This window comes from Bos grunniens, chromosome 24, assembly GCF_055505025.1.
Source record: "Bos grunniens cultivar Pamir isolate PY7600 chromosome 24, Bosgru_T2T1.0, whole genome shotgun sequence".
Classification (NCBI taxonomy): domain Eukaryota; kingdom Metazoa; phylum Chordata; class Mammalia; order Artiodactyla; family Bovidae; genus Bos; species Bos grunniens.
This window is the reverse complement of record NC_141188.1, coordinates 26,578,703-26,603,964: the sequence shown is the minus strand read 5'-3', so window position 1 is coordinate 26,603,964 and position 25,262 is coordinate 26,578,703. Positions and strand designations below refer to the sequence as shown.

The following is a 25,262-nucleotide window of genomic DNA, read 5'->3' as shown; positions in this document are numbered from 1 at the left end:
AGATGGGTTGGGAACACTGGTTTTTCAGTGTTCTCTTGACTTTGCTTGATGGGAATACTCAGGAGAGACATGTGTTCCTGTTTTGCTACTTTACTTGTGAATGTCAAGTATGCCCAATTTCTAGGACATTAATGGATTTTGTATTATAAATCAATACATTTTTATTAAATGAATGAACAACAAACAGTGATGGCCGTAACTAGATATATTAAAGCAGCTCAGGGCTAGAAGAGCAGAAAGAACTTCACAAATGTTTACATTTGAAAGATTGAGATTAGAAATTAACTTGATATTATTGTTCTCAAGTGGCACTTAATAATCTTGGGGCCCAGTATTACACATTAGAGAACTTATTTCATTAACAGTTCTCAGTCAGGCGCTTGGCTATTGAATGTTGACACAGGGGAAATAAAAACCTACAAAAAACAACCAGTGAGCTCTGCAGAGCTGTGCTAAGGATATTGGACTTTAACTTTTTGATTGGAGGTATTACTACTGCAGTCCGCTGACCTGCCAGAGGGATCATTAAGATCAAAGGCTATACGTTATGATGTTTGCCTTTTAAGAAGTAAATGCTGCTCTGAATTTCATAGTTCACAGCTTTCAGCTGGAAGTGACAGCATGACTTCTTGGTATCTGCCTTGGTTTCTGTGCTCTGCTGCCCTCCTCTTGGTTTCTGGCATGGTAAGGAAACAATGTAGGGGGAAAAATTAGAAAAATTGGGGATAGTTGATAGTGATTACTAAAGAACAACCTGTTTGTTTTTTGCTTTTAAAGGAATTTCAAAATGTTAATGAAATTAATTTTTTTTTTTTTTTTTTTTTTGGTGAGCAGGGGCAGGCAGAGTACTGGGAGTGAGAAGAAGGCGCACCAGAGGAAAAGTCAGGGACATGAGATAAAATTGTGTTCTCTGCAGTTTCATTGTTGTGTAACAAGTTTTCTTATGATAAGATGGAAACTTGAAAATCATTCCGTTTTTACTAAGGAATGTGATATGTATTGCTGTTATAGGAATGTGAGACATGACAGAGTGAATAATGAATGTCATGGGCACAGCCAGTGCTTAAGTCTTGTAGCATGGAATCTCTTTTCTTCATCAGGCTAGACCAATCTTTCTACAATGACAGGTAGCTGGTACCACAAACCAACTTGAGGTTTTATTTATTATTTTTCTTGGAGTGTAGTTGATTTACAATGTTGTGTTAGTTTCAGGTATGCAGCAAAGTTAATCAGTTATACATATAATCCACTCTTTTCCTTTCTTTTTTTTAAAGATTCTTTTTCCATGTAGGCCATTACAAAGTACTGAGTAGAGTTCCCTGTGCTATACAGTAGGTCCTTATTAGTTACCTATTTTATGTAAGTGGTTTGTATATGTCAATCCCACTCTCCCAACTTATCTCTCCCTCCAACATCCCCTGGTAACCATAACTGAGGTTTTAAATGAAGTTTCAAATGCCTGGGCAGAATCTTTAGTTGTGATTTTTAAATAACAATTATTATGTTGAACTAATATTCTGTGAACAGAACTACAGCAGTGAGAACAAGAGATACCATGGGAGACTCATTAAAACTGTAATTATGAATGAATGCTTGATAATGGTTTTCGGGAGGTGTGTTGGCATTCCTCTGTGAGGTGTGCCTGTGTGTGGCCAAGGTGTGAGACAATCAAGACACTGCTGCTGCTGCTGCTAAGTCGCTCAGTCGTGTCCGATTCTGTGCGACCCCATAGACGGCAGCCCATGAGGCTTCCCCGTCCCTGGGATTCTCCAGGCAAGAACACTGGAGTGGGTTGCCATTTCCTCCTCCAATGCATGAAAGTGAAAAGTGAAAGTGAAGTCGCTCAGTCGTGTTTGACTCCTAGCGACCCCATGGACTGCAGCCTACCAGGCTCCTCCATCCATGGGATTTTCCAGGCAAGAGTACTGGAGTGGGGTGCCATTGCCTTCTCCGAATCAAGACACTAGTTAATATAAAAAAGGATGGTCACCATCCAACCAATTTATCCTCACTGCTTCCCAGATACCCCAGTTGATTCTAGCATGGAGATTCTAGAACCTACAGGTAATCTGTATTTAAATAAAATTGTCCCTTACATTTGTATGACATTTTATTATAGTTTGCCACATTCTTTCACATTATATCGTGTAACTGTCAGAATACCCAGAAAGCCAGCACTGACCACATTGTACAGATACTCCGAGTATCCGAGTACCAGGAAGGTGAACTGACTTGCTGGTAATTGGTAGAAGCAGGAATAAAACCCAGACCTACTGTCTACAAGTCCATGAGCTTTTAAAACTAGACTTCATTAAGAAATCTCAGATTTACTTAGTTTTTTCTGCTGGGTATGTGGTCTGGGTTTCATTTGGTCTGCTGCTGCCTACTTGCTTCAGTTGTGTCTGACTCTTTGTGACCCCATGGACTGTAGCCCACCAGGCTCCTCTGTCCATGGAATTTTCCAGGCAAGAATACTGGAGTGGGTTGTCATTTCCTTCTCCAGGAATCTTCCCGACCCAGACATCAAACTCGAGTCTCCTGTGTCTCCTGCCTTTGTAGGTGAATTCTTTACCATTGAGCCACTGAGGAGCCCTTCATTTGGTCACCTGTAGAGAATCTATTTTCAGTTTGTTTATTTCATTTGCAAAGTATAGCCATAGATTTTTTTTTTTTTTCTGAAGTATTTGGTATTGACTTCGAAGACAGAGTCTTGAGTAAAATGTGAAATTAAACCATGGTTAATGAGATCTTCAATAAAATTTTCTGTTTAAAGCGTCATTATAAATTATAATATTTTAATGCCAAGAATAAGTTATTAGATTTTTCAAATGAAGCTCCATGAATTCTTTAGAAAATCCTGTTTAATGTGAACACTTATTGGAGGGCAGGACTCATGTTCTGCCTTCTTTTGAATTTGAGAACTTGGCTTCTTGCTTCAGCCCTTCAAATTCATACAACAGACTGTTTCATTTTTTATATGAAATGAGAAGACCCTTGGGTCAAAAAGTTATCTTAGATTCTGATTTAGTTCTCTTCAATACATGCCAGAAACTAATCCATAATATTAAGGAAAAAACAAAACCCCACAGATGGCTAGATGGAAATTGGAATCAATAAGACTATGTCACAGACATCATAATAATATCATTTTCTTATGTGTTTGTTTCCCAGCCAACTCCAGAAATCTTTGGTGAGTCTACTTTGAGTTTTGCCCTATGTAACTGAGCATGGCACAGCACACACAGCAAAAGGTCGTGTGAAGAATAGAGCAACAGCACAGGAGAACTTAGGACACATTTAATGATAAGCACAATGCATACTTGCACTGAACTTTGATCAAGCACTGGCTTCTTTTGATTTACTGAAGAACGTTTTATTGTTTCTGCTCAGGGGTTCCACATACTCAGCAAAAAAAAAAAAAAGATGATGGTATAAGAAAGTCCAAACACAGTGACTGACATATTGGCATCCCATAAATGTCTACTATTGTTATTTTTGCTGTCTTTGTGCCAAATCAGATGGACCTGATGTTCTTCCTATTCAGTTGTACACTTAGAGGTTTGGCCATATTATCTACCTTTTGAAACTTAAGAATAATTCAAATGCAGATTAGGAATTTTGCTTGAGAGTTCCAAGGTACATTATTAGCAAGGAATATACATATATGGGTTGCTTGAACTGATTTTACCTTGTGTAAACATTTGCTTCCTATCTAGTCATCTAATCTAGTCTTTCAAATTAATATTATATGGAGTGACAAATTCCTTATTCCTGAAGTTATTTGTCATTCAAGGGACATGGGTAAAACAAGAGGATATGTATGCAAAACACCATAGCCCCAAGCCTGACTCAAGGGAGGTTCTCAATCAATCGATCAATCAATCAATGTATATTGAGTCAGAGCATGGTACTCTCTTATATGAGACAAAAGAAACTTGCTCACTTCTAATCAGTGGTTGATAAAGATTTTCTTCTTTCATAAACACAACATTCAATGTGTTTTATTATTTTTGTTAAAGATGTAGATAATGGACTTGACCGGGATATATTTGATATCAATGAAGGTTTGTGGATTTTTAATTTTACATTCTTTATTAAGTGGGGAGTTTGAATCCAATTTGCTAACAAAAATTGTTATCTTCCTTCTTAGATCTGGGACTGGATCTTTTTGAGGGAGACATCATACTTGATGAGGTGAGTTGAAATAATGCAAGGAAGAACTTTCAATTAATCACTGCAAGCTGAAATCAAGTACCTGACAATGACGGGACAGTGTGGGCTTTGTTAAACCCAACTGTCTCTAAACACGTAGGATCATAGTTGACACATTTAGTCAATGAATACATTATATGCTAAGGGATTCACATAATGGTATCTTCATTATTCATTACTCAGATTTCTTTGTGGTTAAAGACTGTCACTCATCTTGCATGCTTTGCTCTTACTGATCTAATTGATTTTCATTATTGCAATGCTTCCCTGGTAGCTCAGCTGGTAAAGAGTCCACCTGCAATGTGGGAGACCCTGGTTCGATTCATGGATCAGGAAGATCCCCTAGAGAAGGAATAGGCTACCCACTCCAGTATTCATGAACTTCCCTGGTGGCTCAGATGGTAAAGAAACTGCCCACAATGTGGGAGACCTGGATTCGATCCCTGGGTTGGGAAGACACCCTGGAAGAGGGCATGGCAACCCACTGCAGTATTCTTGCCTGGGAAATCCCATGGACAGAGGAGCCTAGTGGGCTATAGTCCATGGAATCACAAAGAGTCGGACATGACTGAGTGACTAAGGACACATGAGATATTTGTTTTTAAATAGAACTTCACTGATTAAAGCTAGTTGAAGCAAAATTAAGTTGAATTGGTAAATTTAATGAATCCGGCTTTTTATCATAAGAGAGAGATTTTGTGACTTGTACTCTGATAGCTGAGAATAGTGTTGCCACGTAAAGATCCTCCTAAGATATTCATAAAGAGTACTGGTTCTTACCTTGCCATCACAGCACACAGATGAACACAGGTATCATGTTTAAACGTCCCTCAACCCCCATGTGAACTTCAACTCAAGAATCAGAGCTACAGAGTATCTGAGGTTTAGTCCTTGGTCTGCTCTTCTCCCCTTCTTGATCCAATCCTGTATCAGGGGTTTAAATGTCACCTCTATGCTGATGACTCCAAATATATAACTCTGGTTCATTCCTTCCCCCAAGTTCCCTAGTGGTCTATCCTGATGCTAATCCATCAGTTCCTCTGGAATATTTATGAGATACCTCAAGCATAATGAGTCCTCAGTTCAACTCTGATTTCCTGCACATGCTGTCCCTCTCCAGCTTTCCCTCTTAGTAAATTCATCACCACTCCCTCTCCCCACTCCACTGAATAATAAGTACAAAATCCAGGAGTCACCTTTGCTTCTTCCCTTTTCTTCACCTTGCCGTCCTCTCCATCAGTAAGTTCTAACATTTCTACCTCCACAGTGCGTCTATACTCCTAAGAATGCACTCTTCTTTTTATCTACTTCAAATGCTGATATCCTAGAATCTTTTGCACTCTGTCCCTGTCACCTGTCCTCCACAGCAAAGTGATCTTTTAAATGAGCAATGCCACCTTTTTACTTCCCGCCTTGAAACTCTTCAATGGCTTCCTCTTGTATTTAGAATAATATCCAGATTGGCCCACAGCCTTGCACGATTTAACTCTACTGCTAGCGTGTGAGATGGGTGCAATTGTGCCGTAGTTTGAGCATTCTTAGGCATTGCCTTTCTTTGGGATTGGAATGAAGACTGACCTTTTCCAGTCCTGTGGCCACTGCTGAGTTTTCCAAATTTGCTGGCATATTGAGTACACTATTTTCACAGCATCATCTTTTAGGACTTGAAATAGCTCAGCTGGAATTCCATCACCTCCATGAGCTTTGTTTGTCATGATGCTCCTAAGGCTCACTTGACTTCACATTCCAGGATGTCTGGCTCTAGGTGAGTGATCACACCATCATGATTATCTGCATCGTGAAGATCTTTTTTGTAGAGTTCTTCTGTGTGTTCTTGCCACTTCTTCTTAGTATCTTCTGCTTCTGTTAGGTCCATACCATTTCTGTCCTTTATTATGCCCATCTTTGCATGAAAAGTTCCCTTGGTATCTCTAATTTTCTTGAAGAGATCTTTGGTCTTTCCCATTCTATTGTTTTCCTCTATTTCTTTGCACTGATCACTGAGGAAGGCTTTCTTATCTCTCCTCACATTCTTTGGAACTCTACATTCAAATGGGTATATCTTTCCTTTTCTCCTTTGCCTTTCACTTCTCTTCTTTTCAAAGCTGTTTGTAAGGCCTCCTCAGATAACCATTTTGCCTTCTTGCATTTCTCTTTCTTGGGGATGGTCTTGATCCCTGCCTCCTGTACAATGTCACTAACCTCTCTCCATAGTTCTTCAGGTGATGTCCAAGGAACCTTTCAAGCCTGGCTCTTTCTTGTCACTCTCATTTCACCTTCAATGTCATCCTTTCAAAGAGTTCTGTCCTGAACACTTTATCTAATGCACTCCCCCCAATTCCTTTATTCTTGTTCACATATCCCTTTTTATTTCCTCTGCTACTATTAAATAGATCCTGTTTAAACTTTTTTCTTACATGCTGTTTGTCTCCTCCACTAGAGCCTGAGAAATGTAGAGGCATTGGTACTTTTGTTACCAATGGATCTCTTTTCTCTTGAACAGTGTTCATTTCATTGGCTGGATGAATACGTTAATGAAATATTATGTTTTCTATTCCAAAAATTTCAATATTTTAAAACTTTTTGAAAACTTTGGCATAGCTCATGTGGAACTTTTTTTCATATTGCAAGATCAAGATGATTGAAGTTTTGCTATCACTTTCTTCTTATATGTTTTTAAATCTTAATATAGGAAACTAGTCTATGAATCTACCATATTTATAGTCCAGTTTTACAAATCATTATTTACATGATTTTGCATGGTTCCGTCTTCAACTTTATTAACAAAGTTAATGATAGTAATTAATGATTTTCCATCAGACAATCAGAATTGTATATGAACTGATCACATATCTTGTGCCTCCCTCTTACTCATCTGGCCTTTACAAATGCTTTGCCAAAACCCTTCAGGGAGTTAGGGGTTTTGAGGGGCCGGAGCCACCCATCTCCTTGCATGGCCCTGCAATAAACCTTTCTCTGCTCCAAACTCTGAGGTTTTGGGCATATAAAGTTGCACTAACACTTAAAAGGATATGTAAAAATATGAATAATTGAAGTGAAATAAGATTAAAGGAAATATTAATGCTTGCCATTCTCCTTATTAAAAAAGAGAAGCTAATGATTTCCTCCTAAAACTTTTGTTGTGGTAAGAGTAGGTGTACATACACACGTATATGTGCATGCTGCTGCTGCTGCTGCTAAGTCGCTTCACACAGAAAATTTGTTTAGGTTGCCTTGTTGTTATTTAGTTCCTAAGTCCTGTCAAGATTCTTTTGCAACCTCATGACTGTAGCCCGCCAGCCTCCTCTGTCCATGGAATTCTCCAGGCAAGAATACTGGAGTGGGTAGCCATTCCCTTCTCTAGGACATCTTCCCGACTCAGGGATTGAACCTGAGTCTCCTGCATTGACAGGTGGATTCTTTGCCACTGAGCTACAAGGAAGCCCTTAGGTTGCTTGGGAAAGCTTAAAACTTCTTTTATTTCTGGGTTAACTATTGCTTGTTTCATAATTTTTAACTGATACCTTTCCCACTTATTTTTGACAGATACAAGAAAGAAATGCCATCATTGGAGAAAGATATAGGTGGCCTCATACTATTCCATATGTTCTAGATGATAGCTTGGGTTAGTATGAAATTTGGAGTGTCCACAAATAATGTGTGTTCCTAACAGAATAGGATGACGGTATTTTCAAGGGAAGATTCACATGGCCATTAAGGGTTTTGTTTGTTGCTTTGTGTGGCTAAGTGTGTGTGTGTGTGTGTGCATTATCAGTTGTGTCTCTTTGTGACCCCATGGATTGTAGCCTGCCTAAATATACTTATGTTAAAAAAATAAGCAAAATGAAGAATGAACAGAACCAAATGATTTTGTATGAAATATTTGCTGAGTTTTGACCAGTAAAGGACTTCCCTTGTGGCTCAGCTGGTAAAGAATCAGCCTTCAATGCGGGAGACCTCGGTTTGATCCCTGGGTTGGGAAGATCCCCTGGAGAAAGTATTCTGGCCTGGAGAATTCCATGGACTGTATAATCCATCGGGTCACAAAGAGTCAGATGTGACTGAGCAGTGATTAGTCTTTGACTAATAAAGTAAAGGGATTAATTTGACCAGTAAAGGGATTAATTCAGCCAAGATTTACAGAAAGCCTACTCTGTATTGGACAGTTGGAACATAAAGATTGAGAAGCTAGTCTTTATTTTAAAGCAGAGGCTTCATCTATGTTTAGACTTAACACATGACTGAAAAACAAGCACCAAACAAACAAAACTCTAGGAACTGTCATTATTTTACTAACATTTTATTTTGCCAAGTCAGGAATTTAACAAGAACCCACTTTCTTTTTATCATCCTCTTTTTATAAAATAAATAATGTTTTAATACTAAAAAGTCAGAAGAATCTAATCCAAAAGAAAGGGCAAGTTTTCTGTATTGGAAATTTATTGTCATGGAAAACACTAAACAAAATTCTCATTTTACCCATCGATTAGTAAAAATGATATCACTGACCAGCATCAGTTTAGGAACTGCCATTTGGGAAATTTTCGCTTAAGTATCATTTATTTGGGCTTCTCCAGTGGCTTAGCAGTAAAGAATCTACCTGTATACAGGAGATGCCAGAGACATGGGTTGGATCCTTGGGTCTAGAAGATCCCCTGGAGGAAGAAATGGCAACCCACTCCAGTATTCTTGCTGGGAAAATCCTATGGACAGAGGAGCCTGGTGGGCTATACAGTCCATGGGGTCACAATGAGTTGGACATTGACTGAGCGACTAACATCATATATTTCAGTGTGTGTGCTCAGTCATGTCCAACTCTTTGGGACCCCAAAGACTGTATCCCACAGGCTCCTCTGTCCATGGAATTCTCAAGGCAAGATACTGGAGTGGGTTGCTCTTTCCTACTCCAGGGAATCTTTCTGACCCAGAGACTGAACTCATGTCTTTTGTGTCTCTTGCATTGGCAGGCAGATTCTTTTTCACTAACAAAACTTAGGAAGCCTCATTTCAGTAGAGATAATTATAAATCAAAAGCTAATTATATAGAATGGAATAAATATTATGATTGATGATATGTTCAAAGAGCTATGGGAGCCCATTGGAGGACATTTAACTCAAACTAGATATAAAGGCATATATAATAGGGGGCAAGTGACCCTGTGCAGTAGGGCTGCTGTGAAGCTTGTGCAAGTTGTACTCCACACAAAGGTGCCTGGGGAGGGGGGAAAATGGGGCTGAAATTAAGTTTGCATCATATTCATCAAGAGGCATTCATCTCTTGAATGAAGTACTATTCATCCACCTACCAAGACAGTACTGGCAGTACTGCTCAGATTTGGTGCCCGTTTCTTCCTTCCCTCTTTCCATTCTCCCTTCCTTCCTTTCTTAATTAAAGTATGTTTGATTTATAATATTGTGTTGATTTCTGGTGTACAGCAAGGTGCTTCTTTCTAAGGGACTGTGTGGGCTAGTGCAGCCTCTGACAGCAAGGGAAGGATGCTCTAAACAGACGGATCACTATGTGCAAAGGCATGGGGAAAGGAGGAAACCACTGGTTAGAATTAGGTTGAGAGTGGGGAGATAATGAAATTGAACAGGGAGGCAGAATCCAGCCTTGAGTCTTTCCTGTGTTAAAGAACTTGGTATGTATACCAAGGGTCATGTGGAACCACCAAAGGTTTTAGTGCAGAAATGAGATGATTATCACTCTGGTTGCAGTCCAGAAGATGTATTATCAGTGGGGCAGAAAAAGAGTAGGGAGATCAGTTAGACTGTTGAAGAAATTCAGAGAAGGATTAAAGCGTTTCTAAACCAAGACTCTCTCAGCCATGATAGACAAGAGTGAATCATTCTAAGAGAGGCTTAGGAAGCAATGAGATTCGGTGATTGACTGTGAGAGATCAAGAAGAAGGTGGGTCTAGGGAAAGAAGGGCTAGTGCCCAGGATTCATTCTTAGGTGACTGGGTGGATGGCAATGACTTTAACAAGAATAGGGAATATGTCTTGAAGAGGGTGAGATGGAGAAGTGTGGTGGAAATTGCTTTTTGGCATGCAGCATTTGAAATGCTTCAGGCTCACTGTGGTGGATCGTATGATGTCTTGGTGTCTGGTCTGGTCATTCAAGATAGAGAAATCTAACAGGGAATTACTAAGGGTATGGGAGATGGTTGAAGCCATGGGTATGGATGAGTTTTTCATAGGTACCTTGCATATCACACATATGCCATAGATAATGGATCTTTCTGGATGACCCAGGAAGATTGGATTGAGGTCGATGGCACAGAGTGGAATTCAGCCTGGGAGAGCAACTTTTTGGAATTGATATAGATGGAAGATCTGATAAAAGTTTTTGAGAAGGCAAGATTGGCCATAAACAAATGAAAAACCAAGAGTAGGGTAGAAAAAGCCAAAGCAACAGTAATTCATAGAATTAGAAACTAAAGAGTTGTGTAACATGAGGAGAAAATGATGTCCATTGACTTTCGGAATGAGGGGGATCTGAAATACTTTATTAAAATACAATTTTTTTCAGCTTTATTGAGGTATAATTGACATGAAATTGTTAGATACTTGGTATATATTGTGGTGATTTGACATGTGTATACACTGTGAAAGGATTCCCCCGTTAAGTTAGCTGACACATCCATCACCTCACATATTTTTCTTGTGTGTGAAAACATTTATGTTCTACTCTCTTGGCAAATTTCAATTGTGCAATACAGTGCTATCAACTATAACACCACATTTTACATTTGATCCTTGGGCCTTATTTATCTGATAGCTGAAAGTTTGTACTTTTACTAACCTCTCCTTATTTAAATATTTATTTTTGGTTTTAACCTTTTGATTAAAAGTTTAAAAATATTTTTGTTTCAAAATCATATATATATATATACATATGCATGATTAAAACTATATATATAAAACTGTATTATCCTGTGTTCCATGAAAGACCAGTGAGCTTTTTTTTTTTCTTTTTTAATTTGGCTGCACCAGGTCTCAGTTTCAGCACATGGGATCTTCTGTCTTCACAGGGGCATGCGGGATCTTTTTTTAAGTTGCAGCATGCAAATTCTTAGTTGTGGCATGTGGGGTCTAGTTCCCTGACCAAAGATTGAACCTGAGCCTCCTGCATTGGTAGCATGGAGTCTCAGCCACTGAACCACCAGGGAAGTCCCCAGTGAGCTTTAATCTGACTATACCTCTTAGGTTATTTTTGCCATGCATTTTACCTAAGGCTATCCTAATCTTATAAGCTTTACGTACCTGTTTCTTTTCTTTTCTTTTTAATTTTTGCTTTTTAATTGAAGTGCAGTTGATGTTTAATATTACGTAAGTTGTACAGGACACAGGGATCAAGATCATCCCCATGGAAAAGAAATGCACAAAAGCAAAATGGCTGTCTGAGGAGGCCTTACAAATAGCTGTGAAAAGAAGAGAAGTGAAAAGCAAAGGAGAAAAGGAAAGATATAAGCATCTGAATGCAGAGTTCCAAAGAATAGCAAGAAGAGATAAGAAAGCCTTCCTCAGTGACCAATGCAAAGAAATAGAGGACAACAACAGAATGGGAAAGACTAGAGATCTCTTCAAGAAAATTAGAGATATCAAGGGAACATTTCATGCAAAGATGGGCTCGATAAAGGACAGAAATGGTATGGACCTAACAGAAGCAGAAGATACTAAGAAGAGGTGGCAAGAATACACAGAAGAACTGTACAAAAAAGATCTTCACAACCAAGATAATCATGATGGTGTGATCACTCACCTAGAGCCAGACATCCTGAAATGTGAAGTCAAGTGGGCCTTAGAAAGCATCACTACGAACAAAGCTAGTGGAGGTGATGGCATTCCAGTTGAGCTATTTCAAATCCTGAAAGATGATGCTGTGAAAGTGCTGCACTCAATATGCCAGCAAATTTGGAGAACTCCGCAGTGGCCACAGGACTGGAAAAGGTCAGTTTTCACTCCAATCCCAAAGAAAGGCAATGCCAAAGAATGCTCAAACTACCGCACAATTGCACTCATCTCACACACTAGTAAAGTAATGCTCAAAATTCTCCAAGCCAGGCTTCAGCAGTACATAAACTGTGAACTTCCAGATGTTCAAGCTGGTTTTAGAAAAGGCAGAGGAACCAGAGATCAAATTGCCAACATCCGCTGGATCATTGAAAAAGCGAGAGAGTTCCAGAAAAACATCTATTTCTGCTTTATTGACTATGCCAAAGCCTTTGACTGTGTGGATCACAATAAACTGTGGAAAATTCTTCAAGAGATGGGCATACCAGACCACCTGACCTGCCTCTTGAGAAACCTATATGCAGGTCAGGAAGCAACAGTTAGAACTGGACCTGGAACAACAGACTGGTTCCAAATAGGAAAAGGAGTACGTCAAGGCTGTATATTGTCACCCTGCTTATTTAATCTATATGCAGAGTACATCATGAGAAATGCTGGGCTGGAAGAAGCACAAGCTGGAATCAAGATTGCCAGGAGAAATATCAATAACCTCAGATATGCAGATGACACCACCTTTATGGCAGAAAGTGAAGAGTAACTCAAAAGTCTCTTGATGAAAGTGAAAGAGGAGAGTGAAAAAGTTGGCTTAAAGCTCAACATTCAGAAAACTAAGATCATGGCATCTTGTCCCATCAGTTCATGGGAAATAGATGGGGAAACAGTGGAAACAGTGTCAGACTTTATTTTCTGGGGCTCCAAAATCACTGCAGATGGTGATTGCAGCCATGAAATTAAAAGACGCTTACTTCTTGGAAGGAAAGTTATGACCAACCTAGACAGCATATTAAAAAGCAGAGACATTACTTTGCCAACAAAGGTCCGTCTAGTCAAAGTTATGGTTTTTCCAGTAGTCATGTATGGATGTGAGAGTTGGACTGTGAAGAAAGCTGAGTGTCAAAGAATTGATGCTTTTGAACTGTGGTGTTGGAGAAGACTGTGAGTCCCTTGGACTGCAAGGAGATCCAACCAGTCCATTCTAAAGGAGATCAGTCCTGGGTGTTCTTTGGAAGGAATGATGCTAAAGCTGAAACTCCAGTACTTTGGCCACCTCATGCAAAGAGTTGACTCATTGGAAAAGACTCTGATGCTGGGAGGGATTGGGGACAGGAGGAGATAGGGGACGACAGAGGATGAGATGGCTGGATGGCATCACTGACTCGATGGACATGAGTTTGAGTGAACTCGGGGAGTTGGTGATGGACAGGGAGGCCTGGAGTGCTGCGATTCATGGGGTCACAAAGAGTCGGACACGACTGAGCGACTGAACCGAAGTGAATGGAACTGAAGTTACAAGTATACAATATAGTGATTTAAAATTTTTACAGGTTATACTACATTTTTGCTTATTATAAAATATTGGCTATATTCCCCATTTGTACAGTATATCCTTATAGCTTATTTTATACCTAATAAGTTGTACCTCTTAATCCCCTACCCTTATATTACCCCAGGCCCTTCCATCTCTCCACTGGTAACCACCAGTTTGTTCTCTACATCTGTGAGTCTGCTTCTTTTTTGTTATATTAACTAGTTTGTTGTACTTTAAAAATTCCACATATAAGTGATATCTACAGTATTTATTGGAAAAGGCAATAGCAACCCACTCCAGTACTCTTGCCTGGAAAATCCCATGGACAGAGGAGCCTGGTAGGCTGCAGTCCATGGGGTCGCTAAGAGTCGGACATGACTGAGTGACTTCACTTTCACTTTTCACTTTCATGCATTGGAGAAGGCAATGGCAACCCACTGCAGTATTCTTGCCTGGAGAATCCCAGGGACGGGGGAGCCTGGTGGGCTGACATCTATGCGGTCGCACAGAGTCGGACACGACTGAATCGACTTAGCAGCAGCAGCGGCAGCATGGTATTTATCTTTCTCTGACTTATTTCACTTGTGTAATTGCCTCCAATTCCATTCATGTTTCTGCAAAGGCAAAAATTTGTTCTTTTTCATGACTGAGTAATACTCTATCATGTACTTAATCTTCTTAATCCATTTATCTGTGTTCTTTTTTTATTTTACAAAGGTTCTTTTTTAAAAAGAAATATTTATTTATTTATTTGGCCTTCCTGGGTCTCGGCTGCAGTGTCCTGGATCTTTAGTTACAGGATGCAAACTCTTAGCTGTGGCATGTGGGGTCTAGTTCCCTGACCAAGGATTGAACCTGGGCCTCCTGCATTTGGAGCATGGAGTCTTAGCTACTGGACCACCAGGGAGGTCCCTCCATTCTTCTCTTGATGGACAGTTAGGTTGCTTTCATATCCTGGCAATTGTTAATAGTGCTGCTATAAACATTTGGGGGGGCTGTGTCTTTTCAGATGGTGGTATGTTTTTGTTTTTTTCAGGTATATACACAAGAGTGATCATATGGCAGTTCTATTTTGTTTTTTTGAGAAAGCGCCATACTTTTTTCCATATGAAATTCTTCTAGTAGGGCTTTAGTCTTTTAGCTTAAGCCTTGGGTATCATCTGGCTTAGTGGCAACTTACCTGAATGGGATAACAAAGCAACCGTGTGTAGCTTCCCATGAGTGAGTTACAGTTGCAAGCCCGAGTGCCAGATTTGAGGTGAGTTTTAGGAAGTAAGAAGTGGATAAAAGGGTTAAAGTTGGGGCTAGAAATGAAGATCAAGGTCCAGGAGCAGGAGGGGGCTTAACAAGGGGAAAATAATTCTAAGAAACTGTTTACTTAGCTCCTAGGGTTTAGATAGCAGGATCTCTGGTGGAGCTTTTCTGAATCTGTGATGCAAAGTTAATTAAAGCTGTGGTAAATAAAGGTACAGGGTACATAAGGGTCTTGGTAGAAAGCTATACTTTTTACAAAACTTCCACATTTATTCCCTTATTTGAGTCTCCAAACAATTTGCAGGATAGACACTATTCTTATTAAGCTTTGATAAAAGGCCCAGACAAGCAAGCTCCTTAGACCTTCAATTCAGAAATAGTCATGTGGTGGTCGGTGTCATCATCCCTTATTTTAAGCACGTGTTAGATATGAAATAATGATATAAATGTGATATTTACAATACAGAAAATGTAGAAACAGTTTAAATATTTGATAACACGAAGTTACTTATATTTTATAGTCATATAAGGTGGCTATTAAAATGATAAAAATTGTATTTCATGAAGAAGCAAGGCTTAAGATGTATTACTTAGTGAAATGGAGGAGGAAATGGCTACCCACTCCAGTACTCTTGCCTGAGAAATTCCACGGACAGAGAAGCCAGGCAGGTTACAGTCCATGGGGTTGCAAAGAATCGGATATGACTTTGTGACTAAGCATTTAGTGAAAAAATAGTTTATAAAATATTATGAAGGCTGTAACTTTATTGTTTATAAAAAATATGAATATCACACATGTATGTATTCATAAGAAAAGTATGATTAACGTGCTTGGTTATTTCTGTGTAAGATTTTATCATTTCTTTCTTTTTGTTTATAATTTCTAACTTATTTATAATAACCATGTATTATTTTTTCATAGCTACTTTTACAAAACTTATTATTTAAAAAAAATTATTATTTTTAAATATTTAGCTGCATTGGGTCTTAGTTGCAGAGTGTGAGCTTAGCTGCCTGTTGGTGTGTGGGATCTTAGTCCCCAGTGGGGACTGAACCCAAATCCTCTGCATTGGAAGGTGAATTCTCAGCCACTGGATCACGAGGGACGTCCCTGAGCATGTATCATTTGTGTGGTATTGTAAATGGTTGAATTCTGAGTGCCTGTTAGAGATTCATGGATTTTAGGTCCTATGTCTGTCCTGTTCTTTACCTTCACCTAGACTGAGGCATTCTGAAGAATGTCTTTAAATTGTCTGTGAAACGGACATGTAAGAAGGTAGCAGAAAACAAACATTTGATACACTCTCATTTTATAGTAGTGCCCCCTTATTCTTGGGGGATATGTTCCAAGACTTCCAGTGAATGACTGAAACTGTGGGTAGTACCAAACCCTATAGGTTTTTTCCTAATGTATGTACATATGATAAACTAGGCACAATAAGAGATAGTAACTAATAAGAAAATAGAACAATTATAATAACCTATAATAAGAGTTTTGTGAATGTGGTCTCTCCTGGTATTTTATTGAACTGTGTTATCCTTCTTCCGATGATGGGAGGTGATGAAATGCCTGCTTCATGAAATGGAATGAGGTGAATGGCGTAGGTGTTGTGATGTATTGTTAGGCTACTATTGACGTTCTGATGACACATCAGAAGGAGGACTATCTGCTTTGGGTGATGCTGGGTCATTGAGCCTTGACGAGGTCGATGAGTGGATATTGAGAGCAGATGATGGACATCCAAGATTGGGGAATCCCTGGTGGGATGGAGAAGCATGGCCCAAGATTCCCTCAGGCTGCTCAGAGCGGCATGCAGTTTCATGATCATCAACTCTTATGTCTGCAGTTTTCCATTTAATATTTTTGGACTTTGGTTGATGGCAGGTAACCAAAGCCACAGAAAGTGAAACCACAGATCCATGGGGACTATTGTGCTTGGAACTTCACCTCTTTTTTCTGTGCTAATCTTGCAATATTCCTGCAAAGTCGATTTTATTTCCCCACTTAGCTGGTCTTGTGATAATACCCAAACTCCAAAGGTGACTTAAATTGGCAAAGATTATGCATCAAAAGTAAATGGATAGAAAGCTAGTGGGAAGTTGTTATATAACACAAGGGGCTCATCCTCGTGGTGTGATGACCTAGAGGGGTGGGATGAGGGGTGGTGGGAAGGAGGCTCTAGATGGAGGGGACATAGGTATACTGATGGCTGATTCACGTTGTTGTATGGCAGGAACCAACACGATATTGTAAAGCAATATACAATTTAAAAAAACAGGAAGGACTAGAATAGGAATGGGTCTTCCCTGGTGGTTCAGACTGTAAAGAATCTGCCTGCTATTCGGGAGACCCGGGTTCAGTCCCTGGGTTGGGAAGATCCCCTGGAGAAGGGAATGGCAACCCACTCCAGTAGTCTTGCCTTGAGAATTCCACGGACAGAGGAACCTGGTAGGGTACAGTCCATGGGGTTGCAAAGAGTCAGGCACGATTAAGCGACTAACACTTTCCACTTTTCACAGAATAGGAAAATCCATACAGAGAGAATGCAATGATTTAATGGGTACAAAGTGTCCTCTTGGGGTGATGAAGGTGTTTTGGAACTAGACAGACAAGGTGTTGAAGAACATTACGCATGTACGAAATTGCCCCTGCAATGTTCACTTTTGAATGGTTAATTGTTTTTATAATTGTTAAATTTCTAACTTAACAGTTGTTCATTGTTTTAATTGTATAAAAAGCATAAAGTTAGCTGCTCAGTCACGTCTGACTCTGGTTTAGAAAAAAAGTAAGTAGTGAGGATAGGAGAGAACCTAGGTGTGTCTGGTTGGAACCAGTCAACGCACCATCTTCTCTGCCATCCGGTCACCCACCGCTGGCAGCCACCATGCTTCACTTCACCAGTAGTTGCTCTGATTTGTGACTATCTCTTCATATGCACCTGATACGGCCCCTTCCCCCAGGTTGCTCTCTGAGCTTCTTTTCCTGCATACCTTGGTTGGTTTCTTGCCCCTGGCTTCTTTGAGCACTCTTCTATCTAAACTGTTAGCATCAGTCAACTTGGAAGCAATGGTTCTTATTTGTATTTTAGACTCTGAACTCATTTGAGAATCTTATGAACGTTTTCCCCAGAAACTGCACTTTGCTGAGATAGATATGAGTAGAGGTCTAGACATAATTCTTTGAACGCTATCTCAACATATTCATGGTCCCTCTCATCTCAAGGTCCTCAGATTAAAAACTCTGCTGTGAGGCTTTAAATATATATTATAGCTTCTTAGATGAAGCCTGTGACAGTGATGGTTCATTTTGGTTGCCTGTGAACGAGTGTATGTGTTCTCTCAAAGGTAAGGAAACACCCCCTCCCTTTTTTTTTTTTTTGCTATCTGCACTATACTGGCTCCAGAGAAATATACATGGGGCAAAATTAGATAATCTGAAGAACAACCAAATACTTACATGTGATACTTAATTGATACTGTATACTAAGCTTTGTAAAAATAAAATGCTAAATTTTCATAGAGGGACTAATTCATGATAAACAATATATTGCAGGCCCTGTTTCCATGGTGAATTGTTCAATGGTGATAATTTTAATACGTTTATTTTTGTTTGTTTTCTTCCTTCAGAGATGAATGCCAGGGGGGTTATCCTCAAGGCATTTGAACGCTATCGCCTAAAATCATGCATTGACTTCAAGCCTTGGTCTGGAGAACCCAACTATATATCAGTGTTCAAGGGCAATGGGTAAATTGAAGAGTTTGTCTTCCAAGTGTTCTGAGGAGAACTGTTGTGGCGGGGACATTGCATCACAGTGATTGCCCTGGACCCTAACCTTGAGGGAGGCTGGGGCTTCCACTGCTATTTGCTGGATGTAGTTTCCCTCTGGCCATAAAACCAGACTGCACTGTCTCAGCCTTGTAAAGACAAGGAGGGTGGAGTCACATGCCATCCACCCTGAGACGCTGACCTTCAGCCTGTTTGTAGTTTCTGCACTCCTTATTTCTTTTGGTTTAGCAGTGTTGGGTCTTTGTTGCTGCATGGGCTTTTCTTTAGTTGTGGTGAGCGGGGGCTACTCTCTAGTTTTGGTGTGTGGGTTTCTCATTGCGGTGGCTTCTCTTGTTGCAGAGTTTGGGCTCTCGGGCACTCAGGCATCGGTAGTATGGCTCATGGGCTCTAGAGCACAGGCTCAATCGCTGCGGTGCACGCGCCTAATTGCTCCGTGGTATTGTGGGATCTTCCCAGTCCAGGGATCAAACCCGTGTCTTCTGCACTGGCAGGCAGATTCTTTACCACTAAGACACCAAGGAAGCCCCCCCGCCCTTTTTTTTTTTTTTTAGTATTTACTTATTTAGCTACAACAGGTCTTAGCTGGGGCATGTGGGATCTAGTTCCCTGACCAGGGATTGAATTCAGGCCCCTTGCATTGGAAGCTTGGAATCTTAGCCACTAGATCACCAGGGAAGTTCCAATATGCTCCTTACTTCTGCCTTCAAGTAAAACCCATCTGTACGCATGCGAGCATGTGTATTTAAATTTATTTTAACCCAAGAACTCTCGTTGTTGTTGTTCAGTCTCTCAGTCATGTCCGACTCTTTGTGACCCCATGGACTGCAGCACACTGGGCCCCCCTGTCCCTCACCATCTCCCAGAGTTTGCCCAAGTTCATGTCCATTGAATTTGTGATACCATCCAACCATCCTCTGTCGCCCTCTTCTCCTGTCTCCAATCTTTCCCAGCATTAGGGTCTTTTCCAGTGAGTCAGCTCTTTGCCTCAGGTGGCCAAAGTATTGGAACTTCAGTTTCAGCATCAGTTCTTTCAATTAATATTCAGGGTTGATTTCCTTTAGGATTGACTGGTTTGATCTCCTTGCTGTCCGAGAACTCTTACTACTTTGCTTAAGAAGATGATAGTTATTTGGCTCAAGATCAGCAGTTCTGAGTGGTTGCTCTACCTGTATAAAACCCTTATTCGAGGACCATCTGAAAATTTTTGGGATATTCAGAAAAACTCAGGCCAGGCTGAGTGGAGGGTGAATTACTCCTTAACATTTGGTGTCAGCCCAAGTTCTCCTAAGATCATCTAGTCTGGAAGGCTTTTCATACCTCACTGGGTTTTGGGGAAAATGCACGGTGTTTAGACACAAGTGAAAGATTCTAGTATCTTAGGTAACCAGGTAGATTAGGCATTAGGGATTTAGCGCTAAGACCTTAACCTGCATCAATATAAAAGCCTCTCCTCCTTGTACTGTAAACTACCCTGTCAGCTGCTGGTCTTCAGTGGGGAAGCAACTTACTGGGATTCAAGAACTGTCCATTGGAGAGGGCTGTGACAAAATAGCAACGGTTCAACATGAGTTTCTCCATGCCCTTGGGTTCTGGCATGAACAGTCACGGTCCGATCGAAATGACTATGTCAGCATAATTTGGAACAGAATTATTTCAGGTACGTTTATCTTGTTGTTTTATGTTGTTTTAAACTTAAATGCTGAATTTCTAAACACGTGCTTTCTTCTGCCATTGGTGTTGTCTATTAATAATGGGAAAACACTGATGCTTTGATCTTAACTTCATTTGGCTCTGGGCTTCCCAAGTGGCGGTAGTGGTAAAGAATCTGCCTGCCAATGCAGGAGATGCAAGAGACACAGATTTGATCCCTGGGTTGGAAAGATCCCCTGGAGAAGGGAATGGCTACTCACTCTAGTATTCTTGCCTGGAGAATCCCGTGGACAAGGAGCCTGGTGGGCTATAGTCCATAGGGTCGCCAAGAGTTGGACATGGCTGAGCACATTTGGCTCTAATTCAGTAAGAGATGAAGTGCCTGAAGGCAATTGGGAAACAGTTTTCCAGAACCCCAGTTTGAGCTGGATGTGATGTTAGGAACCAGTGTTTCCTAAAGAGTATTTTATGGAGCACTGTTCCACAATTTTTTTGCAAGTGTTTTGTAGAAAGGAATCTGTGGTCAAATTAATTTGGGAAATCCTAGGTTAAAAGAAATTAAACTTAGCTATTTACACTATTGTACTGTTCAGAGTCTTTGCTCGACTAACATGAATTGCAAATCTCCAGCAGGAGCGTTTTCCAAAGTGACTTGATTATGGTTTTTTTTTTTTTTTTGGAGTATTTGGTTGTATAATCCTTTGGAGCCCATATTGGGAAATGCTGCAGTAGTTGAACAGCTGTAACTTTTTGTGACTTTGTGCTCAAAGTCAGAAAGATTTTTTCCCCAAAAACGTATTTATTTGGCTGCATTGGGTCTTAGTTGTGCCAACGGGTCTTTGTTGCAGTATGTGGGATCTATTTCCCAGACCAGGGATCAAACCTGGGCCTCTTGCATTGGGAACATGGAGTCTTAGCCACTGGATCTCCAGGGAAATCTCCAGAAAGGTTTTAATAGCCATGTCTGACTAGAACTCATGTTTTCTGCAGTGACATTTTGTTTCCCCTTCTGTCTTGCCTCCAGAGGGTATGGTGAGGGGGATGGGGAGGCAGAGAAGTGAGAGGGGAGGGAAGACATGGCTATCAAATGAGGCCAGTGAGGGCTGCTCTGTGCTGAGGGCCCTGGCACCACAATCCCAACATCACATTCGTTGCCCCTGCCTTTGCCCCCACCCATAGTCTGGGGGAAGACATTATAGCCAAGTCTAAAAGATTTCTAGAGCAAGAGAAGTGCTTAGCTTCAACCCATGGCCTCGTTCTTCTGGGTTTCCAATGTTTTATTTTTGTTAGAAACTTCTGCCTTGATTTGATAATGCATCTTTATACATTGACAATCAGACCCATTTGTAGTGATGCTAAGTGGTCAGGAATCTTCTCTAAATGTATTTATTTACATACATCTATACGGCAATGGCACCCCACTCCAATACTCTTGCCTAGAAAATCCTATGGACGGAAGAGCCTGGTAGGCTGCAATCCATGGGGTCACGAAGAGTCGGATACGACTGATCGACTTCACTTCACTATACATATTCCAGTAACTGAGAAATCACTGATGATATCAATCCTTCCTGCATTATCATCCCCATCCCATCCCTCCACACCTCCCAATGTCCTCTTGTTTTCATCTCTGTCCAGTGAAAATACCTACATCTCGTCATTGCAGTCAATGACACTGAGTGTTTCAATAATACCTTTTAGACCCTTTCTACCCATTGTTGTTGTTATTTAGTTGCTAAGCCGTGTCTGACTCTTTGCGACCCTATGGACTGCAGCATGCCAGGCTTCCCTGTCTTGATTTCCTTTGACTGGTTTGATCTCCTTGCAGTCCAAGGGACTCTCAAGAGTCTTCTCCAGTACCACAGTTGGAAAGCATCAGTTCTTCAGCGCTCAGCCTTTTTTATGGTCCAATTCTCACATCCACTCGTGACTACTGGAAAAGCCATAGCTTTCCATTAGCAGTTCTTAGAACCTTAGGCCAAATGCTCAAGTCCAACTTTGGGCCGCAGTGAAACCTTAGACAAGTTCAGCATGACAGGTGGTATCAGAATTCTAAGTTTGAATACTCTATTCCAATACAGGAATATTTGAAGCACTCTTGAAATACCATCAAGTGTTAGTAGTAACCAAGGTTGCACAATGTTTATTATCGTCTTTATTTCTAAGTTAACAGTCTTTGGAGTAAGATAAACTAAATTTTGTAATTAAAATTTTTATTTATCATTTAGGCAAAGAGAGAAATTTTGACTTCTATGATGATCAAGTAATAGACTCCATGAACGTTCCCTATGATTACAGCTCAGTGATGCACTACGGTAAAACTGCATTCGGAAATGGATCAGAACCTACAATTATAACAAGGGTCCCGGACTTCATGGATGTGATTGGCCAGCGAATGGATTTCAGTGACTCTGATGTCCTAAAGTTGAATCAACTGTATAACTGCTGTATGTGACAGATTCTTTGACATGATCTGTCTTCCTCTCTGCTCTGTAGGAAAACATTTTACTCTGTGCTGGGTTTTCTGAAATTATAGTTAGTTAATTATAGGTTGATAGTTGAAGTTTGATGTTCAGAAAGGAAAGAAAAAATCAAAAAGATTAGCACCCAGATCCCAAATGACAACATGGAAGTAGCATTTTTTCTCCTCATGTGTTCTGGGCTTCAGTTTAAAAACCAACTGAGTCCTGTCTCAGCATGCCCCCTTCAAGTTTCTGAAGCTGTTGCTAACTCAAATGTATAGACCAACTATATTCAAAACTCTTTTCAGTCCAAATGAAGTATACAGTCATAATATAAATGAGTTCAAATAACTTGAGCTGAGGTTTATTCATCTGAATAACTAGAGGAGTGTAGACTCATATTTCTTTCTTTTTAAAATATTAATTTGGTTGCTCTAGGTTTTAGTTGTAGCACTTGAAATCTTTGATCTTCATCGCAGCATGCAGGATCTTTTTAGTTGTGGCATGCAAAAAAACTCTTTAGTTGCAGCATACAAGCTCTTAGTTGCGGCATGCAAACTCAGTTGCAGCATGTGAGATCTGGTCCCTTGACTAAGGACGGAACCTGGGCCCTCTGCATTGAGGGCACAGAGTCTTAGCCACTGGACCACCAGGGAAGTGGCTCGATTCAGGTTTCGAACAGTTAGTTAATCTGATAAATAAGACTCAGGGAGACAGCTTATACAGAACTCACAGTTGGCTGATTGTCTTGGTTTTGCAGATATCGAGAGATCTTCAAGCCACCATCACCCTGACTCAGCGACGAGTCCCTTTTAATATCACCCTAGAATTCCTAGTTCTTCTGGATGAGCTGTTTTTACTACTTAGCTTATTGTGTTAGATCTGCATGTCAGTAATTGTTTCTGTTGCTTTGGTAGCCTCCTCCTTGAGCTTTATGGAGTCGTGCGATTTTGAGCTGGGAAATGTGTGTGGGATGATTCAGAGTTCAGCAGACAGTGCTGACTGGCAGCGGCTCTCCGAGGTCTCTGAGGGGCCGGAGAGCGATCACTCCAACATGGGCCGGTGCAGAGGTAACAGGAGTGAGATTCTTCTGGGTTTTATTCTCAGTGCTTTTAGCCCTTTTCTTCCTTTCTTCTTTTTAAATTTAGTTTTAATTGGAGGATAATGGCTTTACAATACTTTGCTAGTTTCTGCCATACATCAACATGAATCAGCTATAGGTACACACATGTCCCCTCCCTCTTGAACCCACCTCCCGCCTGCCACCCTTTCCCACTCCTCTAGGTCATCACTTGGCACAGGGCTGAGCTCCCTGTTTTATCCTGCAACTTGCAGCTTCCCACTAGCTCCCTATTTTACATATGGTAATGTACATGTCTCCATACTGCTCTCCCAGTTTGTCCGCCCTTTCCTCCCCCTGCTGTGTGCAAAGTCTGTTCTCTATGTCTGTGTCTCCATTGCCGCCCTGCAAATAAGTTCATTAGTTACATTTGTCTAGATTTCATAGATGTGCATTAATATACAGTATTTATTTTTCTCTGACTTGCTTCACTCTGTGTAACAGGCTCTAGGTAGCCTTTTCTTTGCTGTGAAATACTGCGATTTGAATTCTTATTTGTATTAGAATTACTAATGATAGCCCACTAGTGCTACTCAAGAATTGGTTCTGTATGTTATAAGGATATGGTTAATTTCTTTGCTTTTACTGCCTGAGTTTGCTTTTTTCCCCATGGGTCAGCCCTGGGCTCTGTGAAGCCTCTACCCACAGTGTATGCCCACTGCAAGGCGGGGCTGCCACTCTCCGGAAGGACTCTTACCTCTGGAGCAGTGGGGTTTTGTTTCCTCGAAGCTTTCAGATTCCAAGAGATCTTCCAGTGAACAGCACCAGACTGGGAATTAATCCATTTTAGAACTTCAGCTGGTTGAGGTTACTCATTCCTGTTGCAAACATACTTAAAATGAAGGTAGAAAGTACAATGTATTTAATTTTACTAAGATGAGTAAAAAATTTCTACTGAAATTTTGTTTTGAATCAAATAATCATTTTTTAGCTACAGGTACCACATTTTTATTTATTTGCTAATTTCTGGCAGCAGATAGGTAAAACTAGACTTCAGAACCCAGGACTGTTGATTGACAACTCAGATGGTCTGGGCAACGCTTGGCGTCTCTAAGAGCATGAAGGTGCTTTTCTTTGTTCTTTTATGGGGGTTGGTGAGGACAGAACAGATATTGTTTAAAGGTACAAACTTGTAACAAATAGTAAATTAGCCCTAGAGATGGAATGTACAGCATCATGAATATAGGCAACTATATTGTATTATAATCATCAAATCTGTTAAGAGACTAGACTTGACTATTCCCAGCACCAAAAAAATGATGCTATGTATCAAATAGAAGTACTAAATTATTGCTATGATGGCAATCAGAAGCCAATATATAAATGTGTCGAATGAACATGCATACCTTAAATTTACACAATGGTTCAGTTCAGTCTCTCAGTCATGTCTGACTCTTTGTGACCCCATACACTGCAGCACGCCAAGCCTCCCTGTCCATCACCAACTCCCGG

The 25,262-nt window shown here is 40.4% G+C and overlaps 1 protein-coding gene across 1 annotated transcript in view; it reads left to right on the top strand.

Annotated features, from left to right (window-relative positions):
* The first annotated feature begins 481 nt into the window (after window positions 1-481).
* The window catches only part of MEP1B (meprin A subunit beta), a 36,163-nt gene continuing 11,382 nt past the window's right edge, over window positions 482-25,262 (top strand). The window contains exons 1-9 of the mRNA XM_086372858.1: window positions 482-684; window positions 3,172-3,190; window positions 4,020-4,064; window positions 4,151-4,194; window positions 7,759-7,837; window positions 18,419-18,536; window positions 20,057-20,235; window positions 22,457-22,675; window positions 23,608-23,760. Of these exons, the coding sequence (XP_086228984.1) occupies window positions 622-684; window positions 3,172-3,190; window positions 4,020-4,064; window positions 4,151-4,194; window positions 7,759-7,837; window positions 18,419-18,536; window positions 20,057-20,235; window positions 22,457-22,675; window positions 23,608-23,760 (919 nt within the window). The 5' untranslated portion in view covers window positions 482-621. The remainder of the gene's footprint in view (window positions 685-3,171; window positions 3,191-4,019; window positions 4,065-4,150; window positions 4,195-7,758; window positions 7,838-18,418; window positions 18,537-20,056; window positions 20,236-22,456; window positions 22,676-23,607; window positions 23,761-25,262) is intronic.